The sequence below is a fragment of the Sardina pilchardus genome, chromosome 6, assembly GCF_963854185.1.
Source record: "Sardina pilchardus chromosome 6, fSarPil1.1, whole genome shotgun sequence".
NCBI lineage: Eukaryota > Metazoa > Chordata > Actinopteri > Clupeiformes > Clupeidae > Sardina > Sardina pilchardus.
Window position 1 is genome coordinate 18,270,190 of NC_084999.1, and position 21,782 is coordinate 18,291,971.

General features: G+C 42.9%; 2 protein-coding genes across 3 annotated transcripts in view; one reads left to right on the top strand and one right to left on the bottom strand.

Annotated features, from left to right (window-relative positions):
* The first annotated feature begins 2,268 nt into the window (after nt 1-2,268).
* On the top strand, nt 2,269-7,295 carry hapln2 (hyaluronan and proteoglycan link protein 2). Of its 2 annotated transcripts, none has more exons than XM_062537728.1 (6): nt 2,269-2,487; nt 3,228-3,359; nt 3,942-4,298; nt 5,049-5,165; nt 5,252-5,434; nt 6,850-7,295. In XM_062537728.1, the coding sequence occupies exons 2-6, from the start codon at nt 3,278-3,280 to the stop codon at nt 7,125-7,127; spliced, it is 1,017 nt and encodes a 338-aa protein (XP_062393712.1). In that variant the 5' UTR covers nt 2,269-2,487; nt 3,228-3,277; the 3' UTR covers nt 7,128-7,295. The 2 variants fall into 2 exon arrangements, with proteins under 2 accessions (XP_062393712.1, XP_062393711.1); XM_062537727.1 differs by having other exon boundaries at nt 3,247-3,359.
* Nucleotides 7,296-8,726: 1,431 nt separating this feature from the next.
* The window catches only part of bcan (brevican), a 20,609-nt gene continuing 7,553 nt past the window's right edge, over nt 8,727-21,782 (bottom strand). Inside the window, exons 5-14 of the mRNA XM_062538839.1 lie at nt 21,460-21,587; nt 21,058-21,351; nt 19,705-20,964; nt 17,769-19,472; nt 16,362-16,469; nt 15,849-16,007; nt 15,225-15,307; nt 14,969-15,113; nt 14,318-14,500; nt 8,727-9,915 (exon numbers count right to left, since the gene is read on the bottom strand). Of these exons, the coding sequence (XP_062394823.1) occupies nt 9,800-9,915; nt 14,318-14,500; nt 14,969-15,113; nt 15,225-15,307; nt 15,849-16,007; nt 16,362-16,469; nt 17,769-19,472; nt 19,705-20,964; nt 21,058-21,351; nt 21,460-21,587 (4,180 nt within the window). The 3' untranslated portion in view covers nt 8,727-9,799. The remainder of the gene's footprint in view (nt 9,916-14,317; nt 14,501-14,968; nt 15,114-15,224; nt 15,308-15,848; nt 16,008-16,361; nt 16,470-17,768; nt 19,473-19,704; nt 20,965-21,057; nt 21,352-21,459; nt 21,588-21,782) is intronic.

Sequence of the window (21,782 nt, forward strand, 5' to 3'; positions counted from 1 at the left end):
TGTGAGTGACAGTCAGATCTGCCAATGATCACACAGCCCTGCGCTTATTGGACCAGAAGAACTGGGAGAGGTGGATTTTTGCAAAACAAATAACAGGCTCTAGGTGAAGGTAGAAGCACAGTTTTTTTTGTCTGATTTATGTTGTTCTGTCGGTGCATACTGTCGGTTTCAGTGAATATGATCAAAAACATCTTGCCAACTGCAGTTTTAACAAGAGCAAAATGCTGAAAATAACCTTCCATTCATTACAATTCCAAGAGCAATACCAACGTTGGCGAATCATCAGGGATACAGTAACAACGTACTGTATCATTGACCAGTGGTATCCATTTAATGGGACTCACTAAAATATGTGAGGCAGCTTTAAATATGTGGTGAACAGTCGGTAAGCCAAAGCCTCACACCTCTACTGTCTTTGGGTTTCTAGTGCACTTCATGCAATGTCAAATTGGTGGGAAATCAGACTGCTTTTCTATATTACAGAACATCCCTGCAGTCTGCCTCTGCATAAATGACCTGACCTAATTTACCATAATTGTGTGAACGGGTGAGGACAAAACCACCAAGGTTAGTTTAACCCGAAGGCATGAGAGTTTTTAAACCCAATTTTGACTTGCCTTAATGTGAGGCATATGTGATGATATTGATATTCACACCTTCAGTTCTCATTATCCAGGCTATTAATTAATGGGGGGAAGACGAGGACATGTAGAGATATGACTTCAGTCTTTCATCATCCCCATTTTTCAACCCCAAAATGTCCTGACAATAATCTTTTATTTTCTCCCGTGTAAACATCCAAATGGTAATCTAATTGGTGGAGAAAGAAGTGAGGAAGTCCAAGAAGAGAGAAAAAAATAGACAAAGAGATTGAGAGAGATCAAGAGAAAGAGATAGGGAAAAGAACAGAGATTTCTGTCACCTAACCAGGCGCTCCTGCATACTAATTGTGGGCCGGCCGAGCCCCAGAAAGGACACCATTGATGGGCCAGCACAATGAAGAAGCCACAGAGGGGGGAAACGGAGGAATCCCATTATTTCATTTTTCCTTGCGACCTTTTTTCTCCCTATTGCTCCGAGGGAGCGGGTGGGGAGGGCAGCACTGGGGCACTGGTGTGTGGTGGTTGGGGGAAGAGGGGGGGGGGGGGGGCGGAGGGTAAGGGGGCGTGAGGAAGTGCGACAAAGCAGCCGTTGTTGTGCCCACTGTTTCTCTGTGGTGTTGGTCAGCCAGGGCACTGCAGTTAAGGTCTGTTCCAGGCAGCCAGAGGCATCTCTTCACAACACCCTCACCAGTGCACAAGGTTTTAAGTCAACTCATCGCTGTCCTCTCCTGAGAGCGCTAAAACGGTGCTTTAATTCACAAACAGACGATAATAGTTTGAGTGATATATTTGCCCTTGTGATACTATTTCTGACACTCTTTTTTTTTGTAAATACCGGTACTCTTTCAGAAACACAGATGAGACCAGTGGCCTCATATGCAATGCAAACAAATATTTGGCCCACCCCTCTTTTCAGAATGTACTCTGATTGATCCCTGTCAGTGATCAGTATTCCAGAATCCATCAGATAGATACTTTACTGATCCCCAAGGGGGAAACCATCAGCAGTCTTGGCTGTGCTCCCATTGTTCTGATGGACCGTGCCAAACTTTGCAGCACACGTCAGCTTTCATTGCTAAATGAGGGTCTCCGGTGAGACAATAGAGAGCCATAAATCAGCTCCCTTCCATCCTCATCTCTCTATCCCTCCATTCTCATCTCTCTATCCCTCTATCCCACATCTCTCTATCCCTCCATCCTCATCTCTCTATCCCTTCATCAATTCCTCCACCTCAACATCCTAATCGAATTGCACAACATTTTCTCATCTACATTCAACTCACTCTGTTTCTGATACAGCACCTTTCCAGTCAAAGATGAGTAAACTGCAGTATACTGATTATAAGCTCTCACTTAAACTGATCAAATGCTTACCACAAACAATCAATAAAATAGTGACATGACCATACATTTTACACGGATGAGAGAACATTATTATGCCTTTTACAGGATATTCTACAAGGATGGGCAGTCATTATTATCTATCTCCTGCATTTCCTTCCTACAAACCATTAGCTGTGGGCATATTGCTCTGCAACGGATAGGCAGAGGAGCACAATAGGAAATTGTCCAGTCCTCATTAACATCTGGACGAGCGCGCAGTGAAAGGCTGTTTACCGTGTCTAGTGCCTGGAACATATGACAGCTGACCAGGGAGACGAAGACAGTGACCAGAGCGAAGGGCAGAGAGCAAAGAGAGAGGAAGGAAGAGAAAGGGAGTCAGAGAGAGACAGACATCAAGGAGATGAGGGAATAGTTGTGTATTTGCTACTGGAAGAGATTGATGAAAACTGAGACAAGATCGCCAACTGGATAGTTACTATGTTTGAATAACTGTGAAAGTGATCATTTTTCCACCAAAGCTGCAGCTCATCCTCTGAATCAGGTTAGCATGTCTTTCCTCTGTCTCTGTTTGCTACAAGCCTCAGCTTCCACGCAATCAGTTCTGTCATTTGTAAAATGTTGTACATCACATTTGCACAGTCATGACTTTTTTTTTTTTCAATTCAGTGTACTTATATTTTTCCCCCCTAAATACTCAACAGCTGCCAGTGTTACAGAACCGTTGCGTGACATGTATGCTATGCAGGACAGTTATTTATAGACATTTAAGTGCAAGCAGTCAGATTTGTTAAGAGCAAGTAAATGTTTGTTTGACACTTGGTGGTACAGCACAAGGGTATAGATCACTTAGGGGTTCAAGGAGTGTACTGCCTCAAGGAAAACAGTTGTTTTTGAACCATGTAATTTTGGCTGCTATTCCTTACACATCTCTGTTTGGCAATACATGTCATGCATGGTATGTGTAAAACAATGCTTTTTAACTCAAGCGGAAATATGCTGTCATGTCACTGTGATGACCAGTTCTAACCATGCATGTAGGCAGATCAGACAGTAATTTTAAACCGGACCAAAGAATTTCATCTTTTGCATCATTATTGGTTTAAAAGTAATGTGAATTGGTTTATAAGTAATGTGGACCATAAACAAATATTCTCCCAATAGTTCTCCCAATAAAGTAATAAAATAATAATACAACTTTAATTATTCATTTACAATTCTATGTTGATAAAACATGAACAAGCTGACACACAAATATTTTAATAAACTGTACTGTTTCTTAAGTGTAACTGTGCTGTTTCAGAGGGAGGCTGTGGTATTGTGGCATTGGTATCATGGGCTGGGCAGCTGTCGTGGTGTTGACTATCAGTCTCCTCACAGTGAACACTGTTCTATGCCACACTGATGAAGACAAAGGTAAAAGCTAATGTAAACATTTACGTCTACACTCAGAACACTACCGGTATTTACTATTAGAATTGGCAGTCAACCAGTAGACTGCAGGGAAAAATACAGGATGTGGGAGTGTGTGTGTCTCATAGCACTACTACAGACAATTGCACTCATTGATGCACTTATTACACTCATTGATGCACTTGATGTGTTTTTTCAAATTGTTGTTAGAATTGTTCATAAACGCTTTAAATGTCTTTACCATGTTGTAAGTCCCTTTGGTTAAAAAGCGTCAGCCAAATGTAATGTAATGTGTGGAGATCTGCTATAGGCCTATACCTACAGGCTGTTTTAGTCTGTTTTACAGTTTAGTTTACGGTACTCTTTGCATTCACTGCATGAGAGCTGGGCATATAAATGCTTTCATGTACAGTAGCAGACATGTTTACAGTACTGTACATGTCATGTGTATGTTATGTCTCTGAGAATAAGACTTAGCTGTTGTTGCTGACCTATACCTCTATCTGAACCAGCATAGTGTTTGTATTGGGATGCATTCTGTGGCTATAATAACATGTCTGACCTTAAAGTCCTTGTCCTCCTCAGGCCAGAAGACGCTGAAATACCTCATCGAGCCACCGGTGTACGCGGAGATCACAGTACCACGTGGGGGAAACGCCACGCTGCCATGTTTCATGCACACCAAGCCTCCCCACTATCGAATCAAATGGGTCAAACTGGAGCCCCAGCGCCAGGGGGTGGAGAACATCGTGCTCATCACCAACGGGCACGCCCAGAAGCACTACGGGGCCCTGGGGCCCAGGGCCTCCCTCAGGGGGGCGCATCCTCTGGACGCGTCCCTCCGCCTCGCCAACCTGGAGCTGGAGGACAACGGACGCTACCGCTGTGAACTGATCAATGGGATTGACGATGAGAGTGTGGAGGTGTCTCTGAGTATCGAAGGTAGAAGCTATACAAACAATCCTACTGGACATTGCTTACTATATATTACACATATGATCAAATTTCCAGCCTAACTACCTATTTTCTTCAGCTTACAGTATATAATCAAATTTCCAGCCTAACTACCTATTTTCTTCAGCTTACAGTATATAATCACAATCATCCGCTCATTCCATCAATAGCCTATCAAATACAGCATGCAAAAGTCCGGCTTCAGAAAGTAAAAGTCCTGCCATGTATTGATTCTACTTGTGTGATTAACACAGGTGATTTCACTAATTAACTGATCTACCTGGTTTAAGAGTTACAGTATGCTTATTAGAATCACCTGATTGAGTGAATGGTTGGAACAAAAATGTGCCAGGACTTTTACTTCCTGAAACCGGACTTCACACCTCTACCATTAAGCCAATATGTTGAATACTCATTATGTCTGCATTATTATCAACACACTGTATCATTAAACTGTTCCACATCTAATGAATGCTGCCTCTCCATTTCTTTTTTCTTGGAAATCTATTTGGTTTCTGCATTGTGTACAGTAAATCTTGTCTGTATTGGCCTATATTATCATGTATCATGTAGGCCTACATACACATGTTCCTTGCCACCTTAGTTTACAGTATATTCTGGAGGATTGAATTGATAGGTCTTGAGACATTTTCAATTATACCAAAAAAAAACTAAATATGCTTGAATTGAACTGAATGAAATACTACTGACTTACCAAAACCTGACTTTGAATTTCAGGAGTTGTTTTTCCATACCAGAGCAGAAATGGTCGCTACAAGTTCACCTTCAGCCAGGCTCAGGCTGCATGCAAAGAACAGGATGCCATTCTAGCCACACACAAACAGCTCTACAAAGGTGAGCCACACTTCTTCATAATGACAGAAAGCTATGCAAGTCTTAATTAGAGAGTGGACACTCATTGCACTTCTCAATTGGGGCAGCTTGGACAGACGGGTTGGACTGGTGCAATGCTGGCTGGCTGAGTGACGGGACTGTCAATTACCCGATTCTGCTGCCGCGCCCTGCCTGCGGTGGTGAGCTCGCGGCTGGCATCCGGAGCTACGGGCCACGGCACAAGACCAAAGACCATTTCGACACTTTCTGCTTCACATCTGCGACGTCAGGTGAGAGGGTCAGATAAGGTCAGAAGGTTTCGTAAGATTCCAACCTCTTAGGCCTACACAAGGGTTAGCTGTCAGTAGCCTATTTATTTCTAAAGAGTCTTATAGGTTTTTCGCGCGGAATAGTGTTGTTTAAAACACTAAAAAATTACAAAAAATGACGTTATGTTAGCCAGCTAGCTTGGACCACCACTCTCGCGTAAAAAACCCATTCGTCCTTCACGACAACTGCAAATGGAGGAGTGTGTCGCAAATCGAATGGTGCGTTCAAGACAAGGCCGTAATCCTAATTTGGGTGCCAAATTGACATTGGATGATTATGTCCCTGTCATAGTTATAATATAATCAAATGTAAGTTAATGAGAGAGATGGCTTAATATTGGTCGTTAGACCTTAGATTTAGAAGATTCAGATCATAACTTCCTGTTGAATATGTAGGCTAACTGTATTTTAAATTAAATATTGTGGTGGTTCTATTTTTAATTTTATTTTTATTAAGTATTCAAAGTGTAGATGGAATATGGGGCTACAGATAAATAAACATCACAGTAAAATGTAGTGTTTTGCCTTGGGGACAGACAGAAAAGGCTATTTTTTGTAGTGTTTTAGATGCTCTTTTGATAATGTTTTAAATCATATCTTTTGAATGTGCAAGTTGACGAAGATGTATGACACTTTGTTTAATGATAAAAATACATTTTACATTTAATTTTACACATTTTTATATGTTTAATGTCCTGGGGACGGAAATGTCACCGATTTGGTAGAATGACCCATCTAACACCACACTTACAAGGACTTGTTGTAAATGTGTCAGTGATTGTATGAAGACAGGACAACATTATTTTTTTTTGTGAAAATGGGTCGATCTGCATCTGCTACAAATCAGTCGCAGACATATTCCGTGCGTTCCACAGACACGTGTATTAATCAACTGATAAACTTCGGACAAAAGCTTTATTTGCCTTGAGTGTACAGATGGAGTTGGAGAACTATAGGAGCAATGACTGTATTCAGGAAATGCTAGGAGTGGGTTCACTTGTTGTGACCTAAACAGGAAGGAGACAATGACCTCCGTTGTGGAAGCGAGGTCAAACAGTGGGAAACAGGAGTCCTGGCATGACATTAGGGCACCCACCACATCCAAACCAAATGGACAATTGGAAATGTCATTGGAAAAAACGACTCAATAAAGCCAAAGGACAAGATACTTCAATTAGAGCTTTGTATCACTGCACAAAGGACAAGTAAACGTAAACAAAACCAGCAAAGCAAAACAGATCAATAACATTATTGCAACATTATTGCTTCTGATCTTTAATGCACTGACAAAAACAGAAACCTGGCAGTGAGCCCAGGGCAGAAAATCTGATTATGTCCTTTTCACATTACCTCCTCTGTCCTCTCTCTCTACCCAGGATCTGTCTTTTTTGTGGCGGGGCCTCTGAACTTCGTTGAGGCTGAGCGGGCATGCCGGGCAGACCAAGGGGAGCTGGCACGGGTGGGGCAGTTGTACGCCGCGTGGAGATTCCAGGGTCTGGACCGCTGTGACGGGGGCTGGCTGCGGGATGGCAGCGTGCGCTTCCCCATCACCGCCCCTAGGCGGCACTGTGGAGGCCTGCCTGAGCCCGGGGTGCGCAGCTTTGGCTACCCAGGCAAGACCCAAAAAATCTACGGTGCCTTTTGCTACAGGTGACACTCAGTAGAGGACCTACACTGATGCAGAAGAACTTTTCCTTTCTGAAAACAAATGCAAGTTTTATTTGCCTATTCTGAAAGGACATAAAGGAGAATGTGTGGCATCAAAAGGTGACAGCCTTTCAACTATCTCCACACAAAGACTTTGTATGTGTGTGTGTGTGTGTGTGTGTGTTGGGGGGGGGGGGGGGGGGTTGTTTTCAGTAATTCAATAGCCTAATTTGTTATCAATCTTACAGGGGTTTTGTGTGTGTGTGTGTGTGTGTGTGTGTGTGTGTGTGCGCGCCCGTACATGCATGCGCACTATGGGTTGTTCCCATGGACATTTTACGTTACACAACCCAGGAGGATGATTAAGTACATGAAGAGTAAACATAAAGTCTTCCTTTATTTCTGATAAAACTAGCCAAAAAATTAGCTTTTCAAAGATGTTATCAGTGCTATTTCTCAATTAGTTTTTTTTTTTAACAATACAGTATTAAGAACAATTAATAATACAAACCAATATCTTAGGTTGCATTTTGGTCTGTTTTAATGTGCTGTTATGCACTCAATAAATGTTAGTTAATCTATTCAAGAGTTGCCTGTGGAATATGCTAAGATTGCTGATTAATCTAAGGGATAACTCTGGCAAAAATGGACAAAAAGGTGTTTTTTTCTGAATGAAAATACATCAGCTAAGCCGTAGATACAGTATTTTTCATTGATCATTCATACACTACAGAGCTAGCACTGGCAAAAGCTACTGCACAAAATCGCAAACAGTGGATCAGCATGGGACCCACGAGCCAAATGCTTTCAAAATCAATTTTTTTACCACTAATATACACCCTTTTGTCCATTTTCACCGGAGACACACTTTAATGTATATGAGTAAATAATTGTTTTATCTGGTATATTGCGTCGTCATACTGATTTTACTGGGAAGTGTTTTTGTTGTTATTTCTCCATTTTCCACGTAAAAATGGGATTTCTCACATTTCAACACCAAATCTTTTTTTTTTTCTTTTCATTTCAGTTCAGTGTAGTCTATAATGTCAGTGCAAATATTCACTGGAATATTTGATGAACATAAGCTTTTAAAAGTTTTCTATCTTCTGAATACTGAAAACAAGAACATGATCAATATTGTTAGTAAAAGATGACTTCTTTTATTCAATTATAAAATCCTGGAACAAGCTTTAAATTGTGGGCACCATAGACCAGATGGCACCTTATGGCTTGATTTTATTTATATGTATTTAAATGTAAATGTATTTTATTTGAATTCACAGTTACAGATAAAGATGTAATTGGAGCACAGCTCAATTACATGCTCATTAATATTTTCCCACAATGCTGACAGGTAACTAAATAGAAACTGTTGTTAGCCTTTGTAGAGGTCAACTCTACAGATGACTTTTAACTTTTAAAGTAAAAAGATAAGGTAAGAATACATGAGCATAAGAAGACAGAATTTATTATATAATTAGGAAAGTGCTAAAAAATCTTTAGTTTAGTTTAAAGTTGAGTTAGTGTGTTAAATTCATCTACAACAATCTATTATTTACTTTATTTTTTAAATTTCAACTCATAAACATGTCAAGGAAAGCTTGAATGAGTGTTAGATGTTTATTTTGTCTTGTTTTTTAGGTGATCTTAACCTAAAAAAAAGAATTTCAAAGCATTGCAGAACTAGGGAGAGTGGGGGGGAAATACAGTTCATGTTATCATTCATTTCTATCAGGACTGAATAGAAAACAGGATTTCAGGTTAAGTGAAACACAACAGGAAAATATGTTTTTAAAAGTCATTAGAATGTGCCACAGTGCTTGCAAGAAACACTTCCACGTAAGAAAAATTGAGTGCATTTTAGGTCATTCTCTTTTTGTCTTGACTTGTTTTCAAAACCCATCTATGGACTTGACAATAATAACAACAACAACAATAACAATAACAAACAACAACACTACAGTGTCTTGGTTCTGCTGTCTCTGGCATGTTAGTCAATCAAAACTGATAATTACATACAGCAGTAGACCTGCCATCAGCCTCAGCTTCTGACAGACCTGAATAACAGCACCAGATAGAGATGATGACTCGGTAGAAATATGAAGGAGACGGGGAACACCGCTGGCTGAAGAATGGAATCAGAAATCTCCATTCTGAAAAGTGGAATGAAATGAAGACGTAATGATGAAGTTGTTTAATTAGAGTTGCACCGGCTGAGATTAGGAGCTCACGCTCTCGTTGTGCTGTATCAGCATGGCCAACATTGCCTTAGCACCTGTACGGCAGTTTCAGATTAAGAAAACCCATTCTCCCAGAAATGGAACGCTTTAAACTGAGATTTTGAGATGTTTTTTCTTTTTTTGAAATTGTGTCTTCTATCTGCTAAACATCTTGTGAGCGAACAAATTAGCAAATGAGTGGTCACTGCTGTGTTGCGACTGATATCTTAGAATTACGAATATCTTTGTAATTCCGTGTCATGGGAAAATATACAATATGTAATCCTGTGGCCTGTATATTGCTGGTGATGGAAGAATGTGCAGCTTTCAAGAATGCTAAAAACGCTGGGTGACAGTGAGGCTTCTGACTATGTGATAGATGAGGGTCTCCTGGGTCTTAGGATGATAATGAATTATGGATGGATGAATGAGGAAGTTCTGTTGGGTTCCTGTGAGGTTCTTAGAAGCTCCACTTGATGTCCCAAAACTGTGGCGAGGCCTTCTCTGTCGTTGTGTCCTCCACCATCATCTCCGTACCCACAGACGTCGGCACAGTGGCCGCTGACTCAGGGGAGGCTGGAGACAGAAGACATCAGCTTTCAGACTTCCGAATTCAAAATTATTCCATAAGGATACCCGCACACTATTCTTATCAAGTTACATCACTTCATTCTCAGATCAAATATATGCAGTTACAGCAGGGCCGTTGACATGGAGACAACATTATTATACATTCCATAATGTATAATATAATATATAATGTAACAATATATAATAGTTTCCAATAGCGCTGCTCTTTGGCTCTATTGTGTTATTCTATCTAATGGCATTGATTAGAGATTAATAAATTACAACCATAGCTATAATGATAATGATATGAACAGAAAACTATGCATTTCTGTAGAAAAAAAAGTCCAGATATTCGGGCAAAGTTAATCAAGTTACATTTGCATGTTAAACAACATACACTGTAGGCCCTTTTCGGGTATGGTGTATGTGTGGCCAGATTACCACGGTTCAATGTGATCGTGTAAACAGCCAAAACCAGCTGCACCCTTGACTAAACTATATGTCACTTTAACTGGATGAGTCCTTATTTCCTCTTTGCTCCTTTCCTCCCTCAGCCATGGCACCTTCTATTGCTACTCCGAATGCACAAAAGTGAAAACATTAGAAATATTATCAATAAAAATGTTTCTTGCATGATGTTCAGCATTGGACAACTAGTATTTTTTTTTTTATCTGAATGGCAAATCAAGAAATATTGTCAAATCTTTTGTAGGTTCTGTACTGCAGTATTTTGCAGATTGACTTGCTTTCACTAAAAATGTTTGTTCCTTCTTCATGCTAATTGAGGCCTTGGATGGTACGTTCAGCAATATATTATTTGTCTCCACAATAATAGTTCAAGCGCAGAAAGACTATACATGTTATTGTTAGCCTGAAAGTCAGACATGCAGGGTGTTACTCCATCCATATACCACACACTGCCTGCATAAAAACATTTACTGACATGGGACCTGGACATTGCATAACCTGCCTATTGGTTTTTCTCAGAAATGCCAACACCCAAGGTCACCTGTAAGTGTGTGTGTGTGTGTGTGTGTGTGTGTGTGTGTGTGTGTGTGTGTGTGTGTGTGTGTGTGTGTGTTGTGTGTTTTATCTGTTAGTTATAACAAAAACAATGTCTTCACATTCAAGCCACAGAGTTTTTGGACAGGACAAAATCTGTTTTACCACAATTTCTACAACCATGCGTGGGCTCACAAAGCTTTTTATGTTACTGAGTACTCCTAGTCACACTTTTATGTTGCCGAGTACTCCTAGTCACACTTTTTTTTTTAAAACGTTTTCAACTAAATGTTTTCTCTGAAAAGCTTTTTAAAAATCTGAAGAGACTAACTTTCAGTCAGTAAAATGACAAAAGAAAGGCTCCGCTCCAATATTTGACATACTGTAGATTCTCAAGTACAAGTTTGCTTGCAGTGACCACCGTGATTGGCTGATGATGAGTCATGCTGCACTAAATGACTACCACAAAGGCTAGGAGACAAATACAGTGCCTATAGAAAGTTATCATACCCTTTTGAAATAGTTACTTTTTTTGTCTTACAGCCTGAAATCAAAACCCATTTTTAAAAAAAATCTTTTCCAGTTTTATTTACAAATGTAGCTGTACAACATCAAAATAATGAAAAAAAAGTCAACAGTTCTGAAAATTAATAAAAAAAATTAAAAACTAGAATAACAGGGTTGGAAAAGTCATCATACCCCTGACTTAATACTTTGTCAAGCTTCCTTTTGTTTTCATTACAGCCATCAATCTGTTTGGATATGTCTCTATTATAGCTTTGCACACCTAGACAGGGGAATATTTGCCCAATTTTCCGTGCAGAATTGTTAAAATTTAGTCAAATTCTGTAGGGAATGGCGATGGACTGCTCTCTTCAAGTCAATCCACATATTTTCTATAGGATTTAAGTCAGGGCTCTGACTTTGCCACTCAAGGATATTCACCATCCTATCCTTAAGCCACTGCTTTGCTCTTTTGGCAGTATGTTTAGGATTATTGTCGTGTTGGAAGGCGAATGACCTCCCCATCCTCAGCTGTTTAGGGGAGGGACGCAGGTTTTCCTCAAGAATTTTGGTGTACTTGGCAGCATCCATTTTCCCTTCTATCCTGACCAATTGCCCAGTTCCCGCTGAAGAGAAACATCCCCAAAACATAATGTTGCCCCCACCATGCTTCAAAGTAGGTATGGTGTGTTTTGGGTGTGTTTGGGTGTGTATACTGTGTTTGGTTAGCGCCTGGAGCTCAGTCCAAAAACGTCAATCTTAGTCTCCAAAAAGTTCGATCTTAGTCTCATCTGACCATATAAGGTTTTTCCACATGGTAGCAGAATATTCCAGATGTGTTTTTGCACTGAACTCCAAGCGCAATGTTTGGCGAAAACCAACACAGTACACCACCCAAAACACACCATACCTAGTGTGAAGCATGGTGGGGGCAACATTATGTTGTGGGGATGTTTCTTTCCAGCGGGAACTGGGCAATTGGTCAGGATAGAAGGGAAAATGGATGCTGCCAAGTACACCCACATTCTTAAGGAAAACCTGCGTCCCTCTCCTAGACAGCTGAGGATGGGGAGGTCATTCGCCTTCCAACACGACAATAATCCTAAACATACTGCCAAAAGAACAAAGCAGTGGCTTAAGGATAGGATGGTGAATATCCTTGAGTGGCGAAGTCAGAGCCCTGACTTAAATCCTATAGAAAATATGTGGATTGACTTGAAGAGAGCAGTCCATCGCCATTCCCTATAGAATTTGACTAAATTTTAACATTTCTGTACGGAAAATTGGGCAAATATTCCCCTATCTAGGTGTGCAAAGCTATAATAGAGACATATCCAAACAGATTGATGGCTGTAATGAAAGCAAAAGGAAGCTTTACAAAGTATTAAGTCAGGGGTATGATGACTTTTCCAACCCTGTTATTCTAGTTTTTAATTTTTTATTAATTTTCAGAACTGTTTACTTTTTTTTCATTATTTTGATGTTGTACAGCTAAATTTGTTAATAAAACTGGAAAATATTTTTTTTAAAATGGGTTTTGATTTCAGGCTGTAAGACAGAAAAAGTAACTATTTCAAAAGGGTATGATGACTTTCTATAGGCACTGTACATAAAAAAGTAGACAGGCTACAAACAGATGTCTTACCTATTGATAAGAGTATGTACGCAATTGTTTTTAAATGCATCTTTATGATGACACTTTGGCATTAGTTAATTTACTATAAAATGTTGCATATAGTAGTGATTGAAACCTATTGATTGGGTTTTGCTGGTTGCCGTTAATGCTACTCTTTCAAGCTGCACAATCATGTCTCGATTATATGTGTGTGTGTGTGTGTGTGTGTGTGTGTGTGTGTGTGTGTGTGTGTGTGTGTGTGTGTGTGTGTGTGTGTGTGTGTGGATATTGTTGTTAAGTGTGTTTAGAGTACGACTGACTCATGTACTGTACTGTACATTACAGAGATGATGAGCCAGCCAGTGACTGATAGGCCAGCTGTAAACCTCAAACAAGAGGCACTCATTCAGACCATCAGTTACTGTGTTTTTATTTCTTCTGAAATGGCAACACCCAAGGCCAAGTGTAAATGTGTGTGTGTGTGTGTGTGTGTGTGTGTGTGTGTGTGTGTGTGTGTGTGTGTGTGTGTGTGTGTGTGTGTGTGTGTGTACGGGAGGGGGTAGTTATGACAAAGAATTCCCTGGATGTCCCCTTAAAGAACAAAATGTATTACAGTTATAGTTTCAACCACATCCTTGCTAAACATGGTTCTCAAGTCTCATGTATTGACCATGAGAAATGTGCAATTGACTGACCACACGACACAGCGTCTTTGATTTCTCAAATGTAATGATAATTTGATTATAGAATAAATTAATTTGTAAGAATTAGTGTTGGTATGGTGTTACACCATAAGATGTCCCATCGACAATAAATAGGAACATGAACAGATCCTACATTTACGTAATGGACTGTTGGCTAGTTACGTCAGTCTACAGAATTTATTATAGTTAACCATTTATGATTAGGCTACAGCGGCAAGTGATCACTTCGGACAGCGGAGAGTGACAGGCTAGCGTAGCATAACAATTTATGTCTTTATATGGGCAGACATTTTGTAGTTGTAGTGACATGTCCCCCTCAAAGTATATGATTATGGCATTGGGTTACAGGTGTTCCTAGACACATAGCACAAGGCAGCAACAGTGTTGACAGTGTTGCAGTATAGTAATGTTATCACCATCACCGAAAATGAGGCCTTTCCTCAATAAACTTCAGAGAATGAATAAAGATTGAATGAAAATTAAGAATAACAAACTGAAAGGGGCACAGCGCGGAGACGTCTAGAAGCTGTTTTCTGACGTACAAAAGCCAGTGGAAGTGGAAGTGGCGTTAGAAATACTCTACCTGATGTGCAGGTGATCTGAGGGTCCTCCCACTGGCCGTTGGGGAGGCATTTGATGACTGGGTTCTGCCTTTGGAGGTAGCCCTCCTCGCAGTAGTAGCGCACCTTGGCGTTGGTCTCATAGCGGAGGCGCCGCTTGCCAAACATCTTTGCATGTAGGATAGTAGGGGGCTGTCCACAGAAGGCTAAGGATGATGAATGCACAGTGTGTGAGGAACTACAGCGGACCTAAACACAGTAATCAATTTTCCGACCAACTGAACAGATTCCTCTTGAACATAAAGATATTATAGTAACAATAAAAGGGGCATACTGTCCTGCCAGGCTAGGCATGAGGGCCATAATTGGTGTGTATTCACACATGTGTATTCACACTGAGATTGATCCTGCTACAGAATATATTTGTTTTTATTACAAAGATCATCATCAAGGCGTCTGAAATAAACCCTTAAGTTTAGGACCACTTGACTTTCACACTCACGTGAAGGCCTATGTAGAACCTTTTGGTTATTATTTAGTCTACTAAAGCACATTACTTCCATTTCATGTTGTGATTGTGTGTCCATCTCACTGTAATGGATTGAGACATGTCACAGATGTGAAGACCAAAGGAATTAGACCATCTTTGTGCTGTTTGACTTTGGCAAACTCACCGATGCCCTTCTTGCAGGTGTACGAGAGGTGGTAGTTGCAAGGCACATCGCTCCAGCGCCCGTCATCATGCCACACCATCACCACGCAGTTCTCCCCAGACAGGAAGTAGCTGTCGGGCTGCCCGCGGTACCAGTTCTCATAAAGCTTAGAGAGAAATAGATTTACATCAAGGCATGAAGAAAATTAAAGAGAGGAAGAAAGAAAGAAAGAAAGAAAGAAAGAAGGAGTAAAAAATAAATAAATACTTCCTCTCACCAGAGGATTTCCATCAGACCAGCGGAAGTCTGCTTCGATTGTCCTGTCGTTTAGTCCGGTCCACTGGTATTCCCTGTACCTATCTGGAGACAGAGAGAGGGAGGAAGGACAAAAAGAGAGAGAGAGAGAGAGAGAGAAGAAAAGAAGAGAGAGCGGATTATAAAACACTTCAGAGAGGCCACTGGAATGCAAGATAGCTTTCAAGCCCCCATCCTTTAGACAGAGTAGTCAAAACTACGAGTAACTCTGTTTGAGAACAACAAAGGGCAAACTAGGCACCGGCAGAATGAGCCCAAAATGATTAGGAAAGTATACCGTCTGATATACGCTACCGTTCTGAAGTTTGGAGTCACTTAGAAATGTCCTTGTTTTCATCATTGTTGTTGTAAATGAAATGTAAATATAAATGTTGTTCAAAGAAATGGCTTAATGCAATATCTACACAAGTATATAGATGCCCATTATCAGCAACCATTCATCACATGCTCAAAAGGCACATTCTGTTTACTAATCTGATGTCATTTGAAAAGACTAACTGAGAAAACATTGGAGAACACTTCTGCAATTACATAAGCACATAATGCAATCCAAAAACTGCTGCCTTCCTCAGAGGTGACTGTATACCGTTGATGAAATTCTGCTCTTCTGGGCTCATGACTGACACCAGGTGGCCCCCGCACATACGGCAGTGCTGCTCCGCGACCTCCCAGCTCTGACGCTTCACAAAGTGCCTGTAGCAGAAACCCTGGAACTTCTCCCAGCCCGGCTCACAATGCTCCATATCTGGGACAGGGACAGGGACACCCATCCAGACCGTCAGGGAAATGACACAAGTGGCCACATGTGCATACACATGGCAGTAAACATACATACAGCCAAACACACATCAACACACAAAAGAGTGACAGGACAGAAAAACAGTACATTTATTTGATTTTCTATTCCCTTAAACATGATTCCACATTCATGTCGTCAGAGAAATGCTGCCTATAATGTTAAATGTGAGGTTTGTTAATGTTGTGGACTATGTTATATGGCAGAATGAATTCCTAAATCAACATGAAATGTGTGCTTTTATAATCTCAGAAAGAGATCTTATATTAAGACTGACACACACTGAATCCAATGCTCACTCACCTATCTGGCAGAAATCCCCTCCATAGGTTGGTAGGCAGAGACACTTGGTGGTGGATCCACTCTCAACACATGTGCCACCATTAGCACATGGGTTCTCCGTACAGGCATCTGAATCATAAATACCCTCTTGAATTTACGAATATACCTGCTTTTCTTAAATTAATAACGGGTCAAGTTATATTTGTGCTGTTGTATGACATCTTCATGATTGTATACTGCAGGCAAAACACAACCAGATATCGGGTGATTAGTTGGCCACAAGATGGCAGTATTTTATTTCTTTCAGAATTGGTAGGTCATTAGTACTGTGCTAGACGTGGGGAGGCAACATTAAACCACACAAACTTTATATTCTTTCCTTTGTAAAAATAAAACACATTCTATAAAACATCTTACTTCGCTGTCATTCAGTAGGTCCTGAAAAAAATGGCTTTCAACTTCCAGTGCATCAACTGTGTAAAAGATCTTTACTGAGCTTTGCTGTTCACTCTTTGACTCGTACACAATGTTTTCTCTCAACAATCATACACAACACAGACAGCTACAAAAATGTGCCCTTGTCTGAGAACGTAAATTCTGTGATATTTCTTCAAGTATTTACAACTTAATCCACTACATTAAATTAATCTGAGGTCTTCTGACTGGTTTATGGGTTTCAGTTGTAACAAATCACATTTTCAACTTTTTTTTTTCCACAGAGGTAGAACCAACAGACCCTTCCAAACCAAGATCAACTTAGTGCAAGTATGTGTGCATCACAAGTGCATTAATCAACCCGTTGCCATTTCTGGCAGTTAAACACAGTGGCTTTCAGTTCTAAGTATTAGCAATGAATGCTAAAATCATTATGCTTTGCATTCGCATTTAGAGGAAAGTAAAGAGCAACTAAGGTCTGCAGAAGAGTTTCCAGCAAGCCATAACTGAGTCATCAGTGCAAGTATTACTGGGGGTTCAATCCAGCTTTGAGGTGCAAGCATCAAGAATAAGCATTAAGAGAAGTGTCCCATCTGGGGAACCAGGAGACCAAAAATAATTGAAAAGGTTTGCTTGTGGCTGGGCTGTAGACACAGTCTATTCATTGGCTGGATCCAAGCCTTGTGCTGCCCTATTCAATATGCTAGTGCAAGTTTGATTCTGACATGGGCAGCTGTTAGCAGCCAGTGGAGAAAAACAAGCAGAGGCAAGAGTGCTTAGTCAGGAAGGGAGAAAAGAGTCAAGTGGCGGCTAAAACCAGGCTGTAGCATTGAGACAGAGAGGCGCGGAGAGGGAGCGAGCGAGCGAAGAGAGAAAGTGTTGCAGACAGTGCATGGTGAAGAAGGAGGAGGTGATCTCAGTACATTTGCACAAGGAGGAGAAACAAAATGGCGGACAAGGAGGTCACTTTGCACGGCGTGGCTCGGTCATTACCTGAGATGTTCCCCGTCCGTATGATCACCGCTCTTTGAGACGGCAGTGGCTGTTGGATAGCAAACTCGGTGGCCGTCACCTCCTCCTCATCAACATCAACATCCTCTTCTACTGAGGAGGTGGTGGTGGTGGTGGCGGTTGTTACGGTCAGATCATCAAGATGGTCCAGCTCCACTGGAGCTAATGTGGTTGTGGGGCTATGAACCTCATCTGACTCCATGGTGGTGACAACTGGGGGGGGTGTGGTGACGGAGTCTGTCTCACTCGACGAGTCCAGGTACTCTGTGGTGATGGAGCCTGCCTCGGCGAATGAGTCCAGGGACTGCCCTGTGGTGCTGGACACTGTATCAGCTGACGAGTCCAGGTAACCCACTGTGGTGCTGGAGTCTGTCTCAGCTGACGAGTCCAGGTAACCCACTATGGTGGTGGAGTCTGTCTCAGCTGACGAGTCCAGGGACTGCCCTGTGGTGGTGGAGTCTGTCTCAGCTGACGAGTCCAGGGACTGCCCTGTGGTGGTGGACACTGTCTCAGCTGACGAGTCCAGGGACTGCTCTGTGGTGGTGGAGACTGTCTCAGCTGACGAGTCCAGGGACTGCTCTGTGGTGGTGGAGACTGTCTCAGCTGACGAGTCCAGGGACTGCTCTGTGGTGGTGGAGACTGTCTCGGCTGACGAGTCCAGGGACTGCCCTGTGGTGGTGGAGTCTGTCTCAGCTGACGAGTCCAGGAACTGTCCTGTGGTGGTGGAGACTGTCACAGCGAACGAGTCCAGGTAATCCCCTGTGGTGGTGGAGTCTGTCTCAGCTGAGTCCAGGTGGTCCCCTGAGGTGGTGGACTCCGTGTCTAACGAGTCCAGGTGGTCCCCTGAGGTGGTGGAGGTGTGAGTCTGACCACTGAACTCCAGGTCGGAGCGAGACTCCTGTGCTGTAGATGACATTGGAGTCTGTGTCTCACCTGGAAGCAGAGTGACCTCCACATCAATGTGCGACATGTCTGTGGTGCTTACCGCTTCGAGTGTGTCAGTGGTGGCCAGAGCATCAAGACTGCCAGTGGCGTTCACGTCCTCGAGAAGGCCTGTGAAGTCTTCGTCCTCACTCTCTGTGAGGTTTAGGGAAGGGGCAAAGGTGGCATTGAACTGCAGGATGTCAGGGTGCTGACCAAGAACAGACGTGTCGCTAGACGACTGGACAGGCTCCTCGACCTCATCTTCCTCTGACTCGCTTCCCTCATCGCCGCTCCCCTCGTGGCTAAGTGTCGTCTCTGAGTACTGTGGGGTTGTGGTGTACAGAACATCGGGAGTTTCCCCCAAGCCCTCCTGCTCCACCCTCTCTAGGTACCCCTGGGACACTCCCAAGGCGGACAGGGTGGTTCTCTCTGGTATGAAGACATCCAGGTTACGCGGAGTGCCAGATGCAACCTCCACCATCTGCCGTGTGTCCAACGGAGTGGCAAGTGTGAAGGGCACAGGGGAGGTCAACAGGGTCACTGAAATGACGACGTCGTCGTCATCGTGAGCCCCCGAGCCTTCGCCGGAGCCGCCCTCTGTCTCGCCCGCTATGGTAGGTGTCAGGCTATAATAATGCTCTCCGTCATGATCAGTTGGGAACAAAACGGACTCTTCTGATGTCGCACCTGCCTCCTGCTCCACCACGTCTACAGTGGTGGGGGAATATGGAGATGGTGCACTAGACTGCTCCTGATCAAAGCCTACCAATTGACAATCAAACTAAAATCAGTCAATGGGAAAAAGTCAGAGAACCTGACATATAACAGACATCTACAAAAAATAGCAGATTATGAGTATTAAAAACACATGAATAGTTCATCATTCATGTTTTTGGGGCTGGTTCGGATTTAGCTCGTCATTTACACAAACAGTAATACAAGAATCGTCAGTGCAGTTCACAAATTATTTGCACTTCTTCAACTCGTCACTTACCTGTTGTCACCTGGATGTGGTCGGGAGACGTGTGGTCGGTGTAATCGTCTGGGGTCAGGGTGACCAGCTCCGCCGACTCCACCGAGGCTGCCGTGCCGTTCTCCTCTACCTCTGCCTCCTCAGCATCTTCTGTGAAAGAGAACTTGGGCACCATCACCTCCATATCTTCATCCCCAGATCCCTCTGCGGGAGCAGGGAGGGTGGTGGCTTCCATGAGGGAAGACTGGCTTGGTTGGACAGTTTGGACTTGGTTCTGGTCCTCGTGAACAGCAGAAACATCCTTGAAAGCGCTACTTGCTGGAGCCTCGGTTTGATCGGTGTCCTCCGTTTCAGACTGGTCGTGAGATTTGATTGGGTCAGCGGATGGAGGCTCTGTGTTGTTCTCCAGAAGGGTTGAATCAGTGAGGTCCTCCATGGGTCGTGTCGTCATGTCCTCAAAGGTCACTGCCTCTGAGGTGTCATACTCCTGGTTGGGATTGACCTGAGTTACACTAGTGGACTCTGTCATTTCATGACTGGCAGAATCCTCATTGATTTTAATATTATCATCCCAATATTCCGATGGACTAGCTGATCCCAGGTTGGTCTCTGGCGTGGTCTGATAACCTTTGGCCTCTCTTGACACCTCATACACCAATGTTGATACCAAAGGCCGTACCGTTGTTTCTGGTACACTTGTGGCCCCTGTGTTGAAAAGCACTGAGGACTCTTCATTTCCTGAGCTGGTTTCAGGTGTTGGCTGGTAATGCGTGGGAGTAGAACCATGTTCATCTTGTTCAGTTGGCAGATACAGTGGAGTTTGATCTGTTATTGCAGACGAACGATCGTACGTGTCGTTCTCCTGGGAGTCACCTCCAGCTTGGGCAGGGTCGCTGGTTTCCTGGTAAATTTCTGGCACTGATTCGAAATCAATAGGATTGGTGAGCATGTGCACCTGTTGCCATGGGTCATGCGTGGAGAAAGTGTCCATGTTGATGGGTGCCGGAGTGGTGGGACTGAACGGGTCTCCAGCCAAAGTACCCTCCTGAAGGGGCATTTTGGTGGCAGGAGGCTCTATTGCCCTTCCTAATTCCGGGAGCTGTTTGCTGAGAACGGGAAAGGATTCAACGGCACCCTGGGCCTCATTCTCCACTGTCTCAGTCACTTGACCCAAGCTGAACTCCTCCAGGGGATCCGAGAGGGTGACGATGCCTTGGCCCCGATTCTCTGGCTCGGTGGCCATGTACTCCCTTGGGCTTTCGGTCTGAGCTCCTCTATTGCCTGTGAGGGAAGGCATAGAGACATGGGTTAATATAATGTAGTATTTTTTTGTGCATTGACCTCGACAGAGTGCAGCTAAGAATCAACTTCTACCTCTGAAGCAGTAAACGTCATTAAGCATGTGAGGCTCGGGGAATCCAGTTTGGTTGCTGTAGCGATACACAGTCTTGACTCCGGGTTCGGGCCCACCGCAGCGTTCCCGTGGCGTCACAATGGGGTAGCGGACGCTGCCGTCCGCCAGCCATCCAGGACTGCAGTGGTTCAGACCGTCGTTCCAGGCCGCGTAGAGTTGGCCAGTGGTGGCTAACTCTGCCCCTTGCCTTTCACAATAAGCCTTTGCCTCCGCCAAAGTCAACTGCTGGGGTGTGGCAGAGTGGAAAACCTCCCCTTTGGAACAGAGACAGATGTTTAGTTTGGCTGATCTCAATGTATCATTAGACTGACTTTCATTTTGATCCCATCTTTGACATCACATCTTATTTTAGTATATGACACCTTGAATGTTCTCAACGTAGCAGTACACATCATAGAGCTCATCTGGGTCGAGCATTCCATAATTCCTGACTCCCGGCATTCCGTCCATGTCCCCAAAGCAACCCTCCCGTGGCATCTGAATGGGATATCTGGGAGAAATAGGAATTAGTCTGGTGGGTGAAAAAATGGAAGGGACTTCTGAGGATTGTCATTACTGAACAAATACTATTTTCAAATTCAATTTAATTTCACTTGTAGAGCACCAAAACATTACACATGTCGCATGTCGCTTTACAGAGTGCCCATGTGTTATAGGGGCGAGGAAAGACTCCCTAGCGCAAAAC

Excerpts from the sequence above, each read along its gene's own strand:
- hapln2 (XM_062537728.1), top strand. The coding sequence starts at position 3,278 with ATGGGCTGGGCAGCTGTCGTGGTGTTGACTATCAGTCTCCTCACAGTG. Across the intron at positions 3,360-3,941 it reads CCACACTGATGAAGACAAAG|GCCAGAAGACGCTGAAATAC; the intron begins GTAAAAGCTAAT and ends TGTCCTCCTCAG. Across the intron at positions 5,166-5,251 it reads ACACAAACAGCTCTACAAAG|CTTGGACAGACGGGTTGGAC; the intron begins GTGAGCCACACT and ends CAATTGGGGCAG.